The sequence below is a fragment of the Oncorhynchus clarkii genome, chromosome 33 (genome assembly GCF_045791955.1).
Source record: "Oncorhynchus clarkii lewisi isolate Uvic-CL-2024 chromosome 33, UVic_Ocla_1.0, whole genome shotgun sequence".
Lineage (NCBI taxonomy): Eukaryota > Metazoa > Chordata > Actinopteri > Salmoniformes > Salmonidae > Oncorhynchus > Oncorhynchus clarkii.
The window spans coordinates 23,367,118-23,381,680 of NC_092179.1; the positions used below are offsets into that span (position 1 = coordinate 23,367,118).

At 45.4% G+C, this 14,563-nt stretch overlaps 2 protein-coding genes across 10 annotated transcripts in view; one reads left to right on the forward strand and one right to left on the reverse strand.

Annotated features, from left to right (window-relative positions):
• The window catches only part of LOC139393229 (protein FAM3C-like), an 823,321-nt gene that overhangs the window by 54,538 nt on the left and 754,220 nt on the right, over window positions 1-14,563 (reverse strand). The gene's annotated exons all lie outside the window — the stretch shown is intronic.
• Window positions 9,886-14,563, forward strand: part of LOC139393316 (inosine-5'-monophosphate dehydrogenase 1b) — a 30,141-nt gene continuing 25,463 nt past the window's right edge. For 3 of the 9 annotated variants that reach the window (XM_071141859.1, XM_071141858.1, XM_071141861.1), the window contains exon 1: window positions 9,887-10,894. In XM_071141859.1, coding sequence (XP_070997960.1) covers window positions 10,656-10,894 — 239 coding nt within the window. In that variant the 5' untranslated portion in view covers window positions 9,887-10,655. Of the gene's footprint in view, window positions 10,895-12,946; window positions 13,230-14,563 lie in introns of those variants that run through there. The other 6 variants (XM_071141865.1, XM_071141863.1, XM_071141857.1 and 3 more) reach the window with 5 other exon arrangements.

Consider the following 14,563-nt stretch of genomic DNA (forward strand, 5'->3'; position numbering starts at 1 on the left):
ATTGTTTTGTTTCTGGTCACGCACACTGGGCAAAAACTGGTTGAATCAATGTTGTTTCCATGTAGTTTAACAAAACATTGAAATTGCTGATGTTGAATCAATGTGTAAAACTGATTGGATTTGCAAAAAGTTATCAAAATAAAATATGTTTTCCCTTTTTTTCAACCTGTCCAATGACATGGTGACATTTTTTGTTGATTTCAAGTTGAATTCTAAACTAGACGTTGAAATGACGTGCCCCTGGAGTGCCCCTGTCTATCCGTAAAAGAAATGAATACAAATTGTGGTGTCTGGTTTGCTTAATATAAGGAATTAGACTTTAGACTTAGATTTAGATTAGATTTTACTGGGTAACTTTCAGTTTTACTTGAGTCATTTCCTATGAAGGTATCTTTACTTTTATTCAAGTATGACAATTGGGTACTTTTTCCACCACTGGGCAATCCCCACCAGACATAATATAGAACCCTACAAACTAAAACTAGTAACTGTATTAGTATGCCTAACAGTATTTTCTATAGGATAGCTCTCCAAAGATGAGTCACACCATATTTAATATTCTCAAAGCTAACAAGGACCTGCCTAAATGACTATCGACCCGTAGCACTCACGTCTGTAGCCATGAAGTGCTTTGAAAGGTTGGTCATGGCTCACATCAACACCATTCTCCCAGAAACCCTAGACCCACTCCAATTTGCATACCGCCCCAACAGATCCACAGATGATGCAATCTCTATTGCACTCCACACTGCCCTTTCCCACCTGGACAAAAGGAACACCTATGTGAGAATGCTATTCATTGACAGGTCAGCGTTCAACACCACAGTGCCCTCAAAGCTCATCACTAAGCTAAGGACCCTGGGACTTAAAACCTCCCTCTGCAGCTGGATCCTGGACTTCCTGACGGGCCGCCCCCAGGTGGTAAGGGTAGGTAACAACACATCCACCAAGCTGGTCCTCAACACAGGGGCCCCTCAGGGGTGCGTGCTCAGTCCCCTCCTGTACTCCCTGTTCACTCATGACTGCACGGCCAGGCACGACTTCAACACCAGCATTAAGTTTGCCGGTGACACAACAGTGGTAGGCCTGATCATCCCACAACGATGAAACAGCCCATAGGGAGGAGGTTAGAGTCCGTGTGGTGCCAGGACAACAACCTCTACCTCAATGTGATCAAGACAAAGGAGATGATTGTGGACTACAGAAAAAAGAGGACAGAGCAAGCCCCTATTCTCAACGACGGGGCTGTAGTAGAGCAGGTTGAGAGCTTCAAGTTCCTTGGCGTCCACATCACCAACAAACTAACATGGTCCAAGCACACCAAGACAGTCTTGAAGATGGCATGACAAAACCTATTTCCCCCCAGGAGACAGAAAAGATTTGGCATGGGTCCTCAGATCCTCTAAAGGTTCTACAGCTGCACCATGGAGAGCATCCTGACCAGTTGCATCACTGCCTGCTATGGCAACTGCTCGGCCTCCGACCGCAAGGCACTACTGAGTGTAGTGCGTACGGCCCAGTAAATCACTGAGGCAAAGCTTCCTGCCATCCAGGACCTCTATACCAGGCGGTATCAGAGGAAGGCCCTAAAAATTATCAAATACTCTAGCCACCCTAGTCATAGACTGTTCTCTCTGCTACCGCACAGCAAGAGGTGGCGCCAAGTCTAGGTCCAAGAGGCTTCTAAACAGCTTCAACCCCCAAACCATAAGACTCCTGAACATCTAATCAAATGGCCACCCAGACTATTTGCATTGCCCCCCCCCCTCTTTTACACCTCTGCTACTCTCTGTTGTTATCATCTATGCATAGTCACTTAATAAATCTACCTACATGTACATATTACCTCAACTAACTGGTGCCCCCGCACATTGATTCTGTACAGGTACCCCCCTGTATATAGTCTCGCTATTGTTATTTTACTGCTGCTCTTTAATTACTTGTTAATTTTATTTCTTATTCTTATTCATGTTTTTTTCTTTAAACTGCATTGTTGGTTAGGGGCTCGTAAGTAAGCATTTCACTGTAAAGTTTACACCTGTTGTATTCAGGGCGCATGTAACTAATCAAATTTGATTTGATTTGATTTGACTAGGGAATGCCCAGACAAATGTCTAGTAGCTTGTCCTCAGAAGGAATGTTTGGGGGAAATCACAGGGATATTGCATTAAAGGTCCGTGACCCCTAGATGGCGATGATTAACAGTAGAACACCAGGGCAGCAACCTGGGCCAGTTTTGTAAGCGTCTCAGTCTATTGGGGAAAGGGGAATACCTAGTCAGCTGTACAACTGAACGCATTCAACCGAAGTGTGTCTTCTGCATTTAACCCAACCCTTCTGAATGAAAAATGTATATTTAACAATGCCTCAGAGTAGGAATGATGATCAAGTATCACTTTTGCCTTTCAGATTACAATGGATCAGATTATCATGGACAGGGGTAGAGGACCTGCTCCTAGATCCACACTCCAGCTCTGGGACTCTTGATAAATACTGGCACAGGGGTGTCAAAGTCATTTTTACTCAGAATACTATATTTCTCTTCCAGCTAATGCCAGCAGGGGAACATAGATGCGCATTGCGGGTAAAACGATGACAACCTAATGTCTGTGCGGTACAAAATAACCCACGGTAACACAATATACATTAAAGCAGTAACTCAACGAAAAATAAAATCGTCAACAGCACATTTTAAATACTGTATTCAACGAGGCTATATTGCAGGGGAGGTTGGTGGGAGGAACGGGCTGGAATGGAATAAATGGAATGGAGTCAAACATGTGGTTTCCATATATTTGATGTTTTTGATACTGTTCCATTTATTCCATTCCAGCCATTACAATGAGCCCATCCTCCTATATCTCCTCCCACCAACCTCCTCTGGTTGAGAGCTGATGGCCACAAGATTGTGGGCCATATTCAATGCCCTACATTAGACTATTCATGGTCAAAGCTGGCAAACATGAGGATCAAGCAATGTGTGTTTGGACAAAATGTTTGCGTCTAATTGCGATCCAGCGTACCAGTACTTGCATTGAGTTTAAAATTGCATGGCTGCACATCTGCGTACTTTTGCTACGCAACGTCATTTTGCAACTTGCATTGCATGCATATGTAACTTAGGCTTTGAGAGATGTGAAGGCCAACAGATAGGATTATGTCTAGAATAAAAGAGCAGAAAGTGAATTTGACAAAGTAGCCTAGTGTTGGCCATGGGAGTGTTCTGTGAAGAGAGAGCACTGTTCTATCAAAGTGGCTAAATGTGACATGAGTTGGGCAGGGGGACTCTGTATTCAGGTCATCTAATGGAGGATGTCCTCAGTCTACACACACACACAGGGCTCTGTTGTCGGGCTCGGTCATCGCTGGGTTGAGGAGTCTCGTGCCCGACGATTGTCTTAGTTCTGCTCAATGAGTGTCCACACAAAGACTGGTCTCATTCATTGAGTATACAAAACATTAAGAACACTTGCTCTTTCCATGACATAGACTGACCAGGTGAATCCAGGTGAAAGATATGATCCCTTATTGATGTCACTATACTACTTCAATCAGTGTAGATGAACGGGAGAAGACAGGTCAAATAAGGATTGTTAAGCCTTGAGAAAATTGAGACATTGATTGTGTATGTGTGCCATTCAGAGGGTGAATGGGCAAGACAACATATTTAAGTTCCTTTGATTGGGGTTTAGAAGTAGTTGCCAGGTGCACCGGTTTGTGTCAAGAACTGCAATGCTGCTGGGTTTTTCACACTCAACAGTTTCCTGTGTGTATCAAGAATGGTCCACCACCCAAATGGTCCATCCAGCCAACTTGACACAACTGTGGGAAGCATTGGAGTCAACATGGACCAGCATCCCTGTGGAACGCTTTCGACACCTTGTAGAGTCCATGCCTCGATGAATTGAGTCTGTTCTGAGGACAAAAGCGGGGTGCAACTCAATATTAGGAAGGTGTTCCTAATGTTTGGTATACTTAGTGTAGAGTGGACGTAACAGTAAATGTAAATCTGGGGCACTCAAATTAGTATATGTTACGTTTGGTATGGTTACATAAGACAGAAGGTTAATAACCTTTTACTGCAGTGGGCTAAATCAGGGTCACACACAGTGACATACACTTTGAAACAAAAGTATACACCTCACACACATGGTTATGGGCTTAAGAAAAAGAAGACACCTGTACCATGTCAGATATAGAGTTGACATTTTGAGTTTGCATCCCAATATGACACTTTATATACATCACCGTCACGCCTATTCCCGCTAATCCCCTCTGGCGTTCGACGGCGCCGGTTTACTACCCACCGGTCCTGGCAACCATCATTACGCACACCTGTACTTCATCATGAGGCACACCTGGACTCCATTACCTCACTTATTACCTCCCCTTTATCTGGCACTCCCTTAGGATCTTTCCCCAGGCAGTATTGTTTCTGTGTTTCATGTCAATACACTATTCCTATGTTGTATCATTCTTTGTTATATTAAACTTACCACCTGCACCTGCTTCTCGACTCCCAGCGTCTGTTTCTACAGCATTAGTGGATTCTGATGCCGCAGGGAACTTTACTGACCAGACTCTTGCCTCCTCTCTTAACATCACCTCATACCTGCTCTCCTCTCCTTTCCATGTTCAAGCCCTCGATAATCGGCCATTAGGTCCCGGGACCATCACACATATCACCGAACCACTCACCCTCACTGTGGAGTCCATCCATCAGGAGAACATTCCCTTCATCACCATCACCTCAGCCTCCCTTGGCTTCAAAGCCATAACCCCACCATCTCATGGTTGAGGATGAAAATCATAGACTGGGCACCCGAATGCCGAAGGGCCTGCTTTCCCATCCCCTTTGGTTCCACGTCAGTTGAGAGTCCTGTGGTTGCCCTTCAGCCCAACATCCCGAAGGTATACCAGGACCTGGGGAAGGTATTTTCCAAAATCTGCTCCACCTGTCTCCCTCCTCATTGCCCCTGGGACTTTGCCATCAACCTGCTTGCAGGCTTTGCTCCCCCACCCAGACGCATCTACCCTCTGTCGGTGGCTGAAACCAAGGCCATGGAGGAGCACATACATGAGGTGCTCCAACAAGGTTTCATCCACACGTCCACTTCTGCAGGCTTCTTCTTCATGGCCAAGAAGGTTGGAGGGTTACCCATGTGTATTGATTACAAGAAGACTCAATGACATCACCACCAAGTACAGTTACCCTCTCCCATTGGTGCCATCGAACAGCTCCGTGTGGCCCGGTTCTTTACCAAATTGGACCTGCGGAATGCATACAATCTCATCCGCATCCGGGAGGGGGATGAATGGAAGACAGCTTTTAGCACGATGTCTGGTCACTACGAGTACTTGGTGATGCCATTTGGCTTAGCCAATGCTCCGTCAGTGTTCCAGGCATTCGTCAACGAGGTGTCCCGGGATATGCTAAGACGCCAGGTGGTTGTGTATATCAACGGCATCCTGGCTACCTTGGAGGATCACATCGCTCAAGTCCGAGTAGTGCTGGAACACCTCCTGGCTAACCACCTGTTTGTCAAGGCTGAGAAGTACCAGTTTCATCAGGAGGCTGTCTCCTTCCTAGACTACCAAATCAGCCCGCAAGGAGTGAAGATGGACGTCAAGAAGGTAGATGCAGTCAGGTTATGGCCTGTCCCAACCACAATAAACGGGTTACAACGTTTTTTTGTGGTTTGCGAAGTTCTAACGCCGTTTCCTCAGGAGCTTTAGCTCCATCGCCGCTCCTCTATCCTCAAGGGTGGTCCCCAAAGGTTGGTGTGGAGTCCCGGTGTACTACCCACCGGTCTTCTTTAGCTCCATCTCCATCTCCTCTCTCCTCAAGGGTGGTCCCCAAAGGTTGGTGTGGAGTCCCGGTGTACTACCCACCGGTCTTCTTTAGCTCCATCTCCATCTCCTCTCTCCTCAAGGGTGGTCCCCAAAGGTTGGTGTGGAGTCCCGGTGTACTACCCACCGGTCTTCTTTAGCTCCATCTCCATCTCCTCTCTCCTCAAGGGTGGTCCCCAAAGGTTGGTGTGGAGTCCCGGTGTACTACCCACCGGTCTTCTTTAGCTCCATCTCCATCTCCTCTCTCCTCAAGGGTGGTCCCCAAAGGTTGGTGTGGAGTCCCGGTGTACTACCCACCGGTCTTCTTTAGCTCCATCTCCATCTCCTCTCTCCTCAAGGGTGGTCCCCAAAGGTTGGTGTGGAGTCCCGGTGTACTACCCACCGGTCTTCTTTAGCTCCATCGCCGCTCCTCTCTCCTCAAGGGTGGTCCCCAAAGGTTGGTGTGGAGTCCCGGTGTACTACCCACCGGTCTTCTTTAGCTCCATCTCCATCTCCTCTCTCCTCAAGGGTGGTCCCCAAAGGTTGGTGTGGAGTCCCGGTGTACTACCCACCGGTCTTCTTTAGCTCCATCTCCATCTCCTCTCTCCTCAAGGGTGGTCCCCAAAGGTTGGTGTGGAGTCCCGGTGTACTACCCACCGGTCTTCTTTAGCTCCATCTCCATCTCCTCTCTCCTCAAGGGTGGTCCCCAAAGGTTGGTGTGGAGTCCCGGTGTACTACCCACCGGTCCTGGCAACCATCATTACACGCACCTGTGCTTCATCATGAGGCACACCTGGACTCCATTACCTCATTTATTACCTCCCCTTTATCTGGCACTCCCTTAGGTTCTTTCCCCAGGCAGTATTGCTTGTGTTTCATGTCAAGATGCTACTCCTGTGTTGTATTGTTCCATGTTTGTTATATTAAACTTACCACCTGCACCTGTTCTCGACTGCCAGTGTCTACGTTAGAAGACTGAAATATAACAAAACTGTTTGACATAGAAAACACTGGATTTTTGTTGTAAAAAATAAATAATAATTAATAATAATTAAAAACATTCCACCCATGAGACCAAAGAGGGTGCTTTTGATCACTGACTGCAGGAAAGGGGTATGGCCAACACCACCTTGCCACATACTGCACATGAAACCCATTAACATTATGGTAATCCAGTGAATGTGTGGGGGGTTCACACACATGAATACATGAGCGGAAGGGTCACAAAGACAGAGTACAGATAATGGACTAAAGTGACCCAACTCCCTATGCCATTGTGTGTGTGTGTGTGTGTGTGTGTGTGTGTGTGTGTGTGTGTGTGTGTGTGTGTGTGCATTTGTATACGTATATGCTTTCGAGGTAAACAACACAGAGGAGCACATCTGAACTTGAATTGAGACGCATATCACAGATAGCAGTGTGTGATTTCCATGAAAGTTTAGAGTTACAAGTGTGCTGATCTCGCGTTAGGCTTCGGCTCCAGTGTTAACCTAGCTGTGAAAAGAGGGTTCCATGGAGAGGTTGACTGGGGGGGGGGGGGTTGACTGCACGGACAAGGATGGGGCGTTGCTATGCTCTCCATGGGCAGCATAAGAGGATTTTCCGTCCTCGAGTCTGAGCAACTGTCACAAACACTCAGTCACCTGTTCCTGACCCCTTTCAGACACCAGGTCTCGAGTGGGAGAAAGGGGTGATGGGGAGATACCTCTTTCTCAGTGGAACCTATTTCTTTCCCTTTCTCTTTCTCAGCCTCTTCCTCTGACATTGTTTTTTAAAAATGAAGAGAAGAGCCCATTTAAGAGATGTTTACCCCATTGCAACTTTCTGTCGACATATACAGTGCATTCAGAAAGTATTAAGACCCTTAGAATTTTTTCACATTTTGTTACATTACAGCCTTATTCTAAATGGATTAAATCATTTTTTCCCTCATCAATCTACACACAATACCCATAATGACAAAGTGAAAACAGGTTTTAGAAAGGTTTGTAAATTTATAAAGAATAAAAAACAGAAATATCTTATTTACATAAGTATTCATACCCTTGGCTATAAGACTTGATATTGAGCTCAGGTGCATCCTTTTTCCATTGATAATCCTTGAGATGTATCTACAACTTGATTGGAGTCCACCTGTGGTAAATTAAATTGATTGGACATGATTTGGAAAGGCACACACCTGTCTATATAAGGTCTCACAGTTGACCGTGCATGTCAGAGCAAATATCAAGCCATGAAATCTAAGGAATTGTCCGCAGAGTCCCCGAGACAGGATTGTGTCAAGGCACAGATCTGGGGAAGGATACCAAAAAATGTCTACAGCATTGAAGGTCCCCAAGAACACAGTGATCCTCCGTCATTCTTAAATGGAAGAAGTTTGGAACCACCAAGACTCTTCCTAGAGCTGGCAACCTGGCCAAACTGACCAATTGGCGGAGAAGGGCCTTTGTCAGGGAAGTGACCAAGAACCCGATGGTCACTCTGACAGAGCTCCAGAGTTCCTCTGTGGAGATAGGAGAACTTTCCAGAAAGACAACCATCTCTGCAGCACTCCACCAATCAGGCCTTTATGGTAGAATGGCCAGACGGAAGCCACTCCTCAGTAAAAGGAACATGGAGTTTGCCAAAAGGCATCTAAAGACTCTCAGACCATGAGAAACAAGATTCTCTGGTCTGATGAAATCAAGATTGAACTCTTTGGCCTGAATGCCAAGCTTTACGTCTGGAGGAAACCTGGCACCATCCCTACGGTGAAGCATGGTGGTAGCAGCATCATGCTGTGCAGATGTTTTTTAGCGGGAGGGACTGGGTGACAAGTCAGGATTGAGGGGAAAATGAACGCAAAGTACAGAGAGATCCTTGATGAAAACCTGCTCCAGACCGCTTAGGTCCTCAGACTGGGGTGAAGGTTTACCTTCCAACAGGACAATGACCCTAAGCACATAGCCAAGACAACGCAGGAGTGGCTTCGGGACAAGTCTCTGAATGTCCTTGAGTGGCCCAACCAGAGCCCGATGTAGAGACTTGAACCCGATGTAACATCTCTGGAGAGACCTGAAAAAAGCTGTGCAGCGACGCTCCCCATCCAACCTGACAGATCTTGAGAGGATCTGCAGAGAAGAATGGCAGAAACTCCCTAAATACAGGTGTGCCAAGCTTGTAGCGTCATACCCAAGAAGACTGGAGGGAGTTTGCTTCAACAAAGTACTGAGTAAAGGGTCTGAATACTTATGTAAATGTGATAATTCCATTTTTATTAGCAAACATTTCTAAAATGCTGTTTTTGCTTTGCAATGATGGGGTATTGTGTGTAGGGAGAAAAAATGTGAATCCATTTCAGAATAAGGCTGTAACGTAACAAAATGTGGAAAAAATCAAGGGGTCTGAATACTTTCTGAATGCACAGTATGTGGGGCCCATGCTGGAATTGAACCCACTACCTTGGTTGTTGCTATAGCTAGCTCCATGCTCCAGTCAAATGAGCCTTTAACATTCTATTTTGTAAGCTTGCAAAACCCTGTCTAGAAGATGTTAAGAGTACAGGCCTCAGACTGTCCTATTTAAAGGTACATCCACACACAGTTTTTGGGAGCAGAATGGTTTGTACTGTGCATATACTGTAGATTGTACTGAACATTTGAGGAGTATTTCAGGGGCTATGTAAGAAGCTGTCACCCTTGTGTTAGCTACACTCTCTCCTGTGGTGCAGTGTGAGCACTGTTTGTACCTCCCTGAACCTGTCTGTGCCCAAGGCAAGCCAGGCATCCTCCTCAAGGCCATACTTTGGTACTATCTCAAGCAGTTTGTGGAATTATTTGATATTACTGTGGGTTTGTCCCACAGCCACACACACACACACACAGACACACACGCACATTTGCAACAGTGCTAGTCTGTTTGGAGTATGTTTAAGTGCCCTCTCTGCCTCCTGCATGTATCTCCTGCCCACTGTATTCTAATTCCCCAATCCTCTTTGTGAAAGCGACGTGTGCCACTGACAGAAAACAGGGTTAAGCTGTACGCAGAGAGATTCATAGAGCAGCACTCGACTGGACAAAAACACACTGAGTATCCCATTCTGCTTCTCCTCTATCCCTGCAGGCATTATCTTTCTTTCTTTCTATCCACCTCTCCCTCCCTCTATTAGTCTGGACCCTTTCTCTCTGCCATCTCACTCCTCCCATTCCCACCACAATTTCAGGTCAGTGAGTATTAGTTCTCCCACAGGGGCAAGGGCAACGTTGGGACGGCAACGACTCCACGACGACAAGCCTCTCCGGCATCATTTCCACGACGACGCCATCTCGGCAGGTGCATTACCACGGTGACACCCTCTCCTGACACGCCTAGCGGACACTGTGGGTTGGTTTGCAGGTGCACCCTGCGCAGAGACGGGGGAGGGAGGGACATAACTACCTTCTCTCTCTCTCTCTCTCTCTCTCGCTCTCTCATATCTCTCTCTCATTTTTTGTATCTGACCTGGGATTCGAAAACAAAGTTGACGGTAAAGACAACACTGGAGCTATGAGACCAAGATAAGAATGTGTTGAACCAGAGAACGTGTTGTGTCTCTCACAAGTAGCTCTGTTTTTCAAACTCAGGTCCTCAGCTCCTTTGACTCGTCTGGTTGGTTGGCTGAGATCGTTCTAATTCGTTCTGTTCTGTGGGAATTGTTTTGAGCTGGTAGCCCGGTTCAGGGACACCCAGTCCCTACGTGACTTGAGTCCACTTGAGGGACGTCACCGACAGAAGGGTCAGAGGGCGACGGTGAGGTCACCGACCAGAGTGAGAGACTGGAGCAAGAGAGCTTGGCAATTGGAGCCAACATGGAGGGGTACGGCTACGAACACTTTGGGGTGGATGGAGAGCGGGACAGCCACCAGATGGACTACCGGAGGATCGTAGGGGACACAGAGCTACCCCGTCCCAGCTCCAACCCCTCACCCCAAGACGCGGAGCACCTCTTCCGCCTCAGCCCCCATGGGCATGGGCATGGGCACGGGCATGAGACGGCCGCACAGCGATACAGCGCCACCCGCATCCAAGCTGGCTTTGGCCCTGAGAGGTGAGTCGGGCAAAGCAAGATTATGGTTAAAGCTGTACTAGAGTATTACTTAGTGAAATAAACTGGCATCCATTTGAAAAGAACAACATATTAGTGAAGGGCCAGGCAAAGAAGATTTTTAGATACTTGCTTAAATGTAGAATAGTTTACTAGCGTAGCAACTCTGGAGCTGACTCATGTTGAAATCCAACCTGCATACCCTGTTCAAAGGTACTTAAATATTTTGTCTTGCCCATTCACAATGGCACACATACACAATCAGTGTCTCACTGCTTAGAAATCCTTCTTTAACCTGTCTCCTCCCCTTCATCTACACTGATTGAAGTGGATGTAATAAGTGACATCAATAAGGGATCATAGCTTTCACCTGGATTCACCTGGTCAGTCTATGTCATGGAAAGAGCATGTGTTTCTAATTTGTTGTATATTCAGTGTATATTTGACTAATGAGCATTCAAGCTGTAGCATTAGTTCCTCCCACTTCTTTTGACTACTTTTCATTACCCTGCTTTCACCATGGTTACAATATGTAAATACAGCCCATTGAGTAGTATCAGTTTACACTGCCACATAGCCCTGTGTTTAGCCTGGCTTGTAAATAACCTTGAAGTTAAATCTCCTTGTTAGCCCATAATGAAGCTCTAGGACGCCTGTGTCTTATATGGTTTATGGCGAGTCATTCTGAGGGTGGCCCCTAAACACATTGAAAAGCTATGATTCAGTGGCGTATTCTGATGCCAAAACAACAGAAACTGCCTCAAAGCTATTTTTGGAGTGGCAGGTCCCCCTTATGCCTTGCAGCTAGGGCAGCAGGTGGAGAGCTTAATGGGATCGGGTTTGAATCAATGCTTGAAAGAGCCACCGGGTGTGCATAGAGGAATCTCTGACCCATATTGTGGGTGACCCACATTTAAAGCAATGAACTCAAGCACAGACACAGTACCCGCCAGATCACCTTGGTACTTGTCAAGGCTGGGAAGGCCCTCTGTGTTTTGCTTAGTACTGGAGGAGGGGCTCCTGGTATAGTGCCACACAGGGAGTAGACCAAGGGACAATATACATCCCCATGATAAATGTACTTGGGGCGAATTCTGTTTTAATGCAGGGTGGATCACTAGTCACCATTACAAATGCATTTGGTTTTATTTGCTCTGAATATCTGTGTGTTGGTTGCATGGGTTAGAATTCCCCACTCTCCAGAAAACGATGGTGACAAGGAAGAACAAAATTCTAATTTATTGCGACATTGCTTGCGTGACGGTAGGTTGCAATTGTTTGTCAGTGACTACCGTCAGCCACTGATGATATTGACAGCAGTGAGCTGTCCGTCCTCCTTTTACAAAGGTGTGTGCTTGTGAGGGAGGTCTACTTCATCTGTCTGTGTATGTCTGTGTACGTGTGTGTGTGTGCTCCTCTTCCCAACCCTGAACCATCACAGACATGGGAGAGTGTGGAACTGTTTTGTACGCAATGCTTGTGGATTCACAGGTCAACATACAGCACAATAGGCCAAGCCTAAATAATTCAGCCTGATTCTCCCAAATCCGTCAGCTTGAACGCCAATGGTCTATTGACTTTTGTGCTTTTATTATCTGAATGGTCTTGACAGATGATAAAGGAGGGGGCCATTCTCTCTTTCTGTTTTAAACAGTCTGTCCTGTATTTGAAAGTGAAAGTCATAGGCCATGATATACAAGATAAGAAGGAGAAAATTAGGGTAAATTCCATCAATGTGTAGCCTCATCTACTGTAAATGTGTAAAATGTGATCTAGGCTATTTAAGGAGGTATGTAGCCTGGCTGGCTCTACTGGTCAGTTGAGGTCAATCTAGACTAGAAAATGCCACTGTCATCCGTATAATTGGTTACTAGTAACTGGTTGCATGTGACTTGTAAATCTGACAGTGGTGCTGTTCAGTTAATACCTCCAAACGTTGCACCTCACTGAACCATCTGAGAATGTATATTACATAAATTACAAAGACATAATCTCACTAACCTGTAAAGTCTGTGATTGAGTTGGGATTTTACCCTCATGTGTTCGTATTCAATGAGCGCCCCACGTGGGAGGAGAGGGGATGTGACGCATCCATTTTCGACGCTTCTGCGAAAATATTCTTCTTCTTATTAACGCGGATACACTAACAGCGACAGGCAATCAAATTTGGACCAGCCTCGCATCATCACTTGAGTTTGTAGTAGGGGAATTAATTGTGGGTTGGTTACCTCCACAATAGAGAAAGCACACATTGCTTCCGCTCATTTTGGACTTGCTAGCTAGCTACAGCTGGAAAGTTCGCATTTCCGAACACCTTCAACGTGGTCAGCTTCAAGAGGTAGAAAACGGGCTGGAATTGATTTTTTTGTTTCACATTTTCTTAACGTAGCTAACATTAGGCAACTGTAAGTAAGACTAAGAACGTGGTGAGGTGGCTAATTGCATAGAATACAGAGCATCTTCAGTAATGAGTTGAAACATGTTAGTTAGCTTGCTAGCCGGCTACCGCTAGCTGACACATGCTCCTGCTGAATAACGCACTGATCATTTTGACCTGCGTGGCAAGAAATTAGATGGCTAATTTATAGTGCAGCTTTGGTGATAAAATACATTGCAAACGATATGTTAAAGACATCATATGATGGATGGAAATCTATAAATACTTAGGCTGCGGACAGTTTGCTAGATTCGTCATTAATCGTTAATATAGCCATGTTTTATTCTCCCTGCATGTATTTTGGGCTCAAGGCATTGTAACCATTGTTAGGTACTCAGCTGTACAGTAGCCAGATAACGGTTGTAAGTGCTAGCTAACTACTGTAGCTAGCTACGGTATTGACAGGCATTGCTCACGGTTGCCTTTCAGCAGCTATCCAGAACACTGTAGGTAGTCTGGATAAATATGTGCTTGAAGGAAACGTTTTTGCTGAACAGATCATTGTTTAACATGACTTATTAGCTCATAGTGTCGCTTGATGGCTGTTTTGTTTGCATGGACAGCCACCACAAGCAATAAAGATAAAGATGTGGTCTATTTTCCTGGTGTTTATCCAGTAAATTGTACTATATATATATATATATATATATATCAAACATGAAAAAATGTAAAGCAACGTGTTTTATTTAACATTAGTGCTGCTGCTATTTTTGGCATGTATATTTACACAACCGTGCATGAAAGGGTTAATTTCGTGAGGCTATATTTTGCCAGCATGCCCCCTCTAATAGAAAGGTTTCTTATAGATGTTAGTGGGTCATCCACATTTTGAAAACGTATTGTCGTTAGGGCGCAGCGATCTGGGTTTGTAAGTTCGGCTAGGTTTCAGTTTGACTATTTAGAAGTCATGATTTCAGGTTCGATAATAACAACACATAATGAAACTGTGAATAAAATGTCCATGATGGTAGTGGCTGCTTATCACTTAACCATTTATTCACATTATTTTACTATTTGATGACTTTCAAGTCATCTCATCTCTATAGAGCTGCTGTCTGACAAAATCACAATTTTAGTGTTTCTTCAATGTAAACAAGGCATACTTTTTTGACTGCTGACTACCAACTGTCAATTTCAGGTAGAGATACTTTTGTGTATGTGGACACACCTTCAAATTAGTGGATTTGGCTATTTTAGCCACACCCGTTGTTGAGGTGTATAAAATCGAGCACACA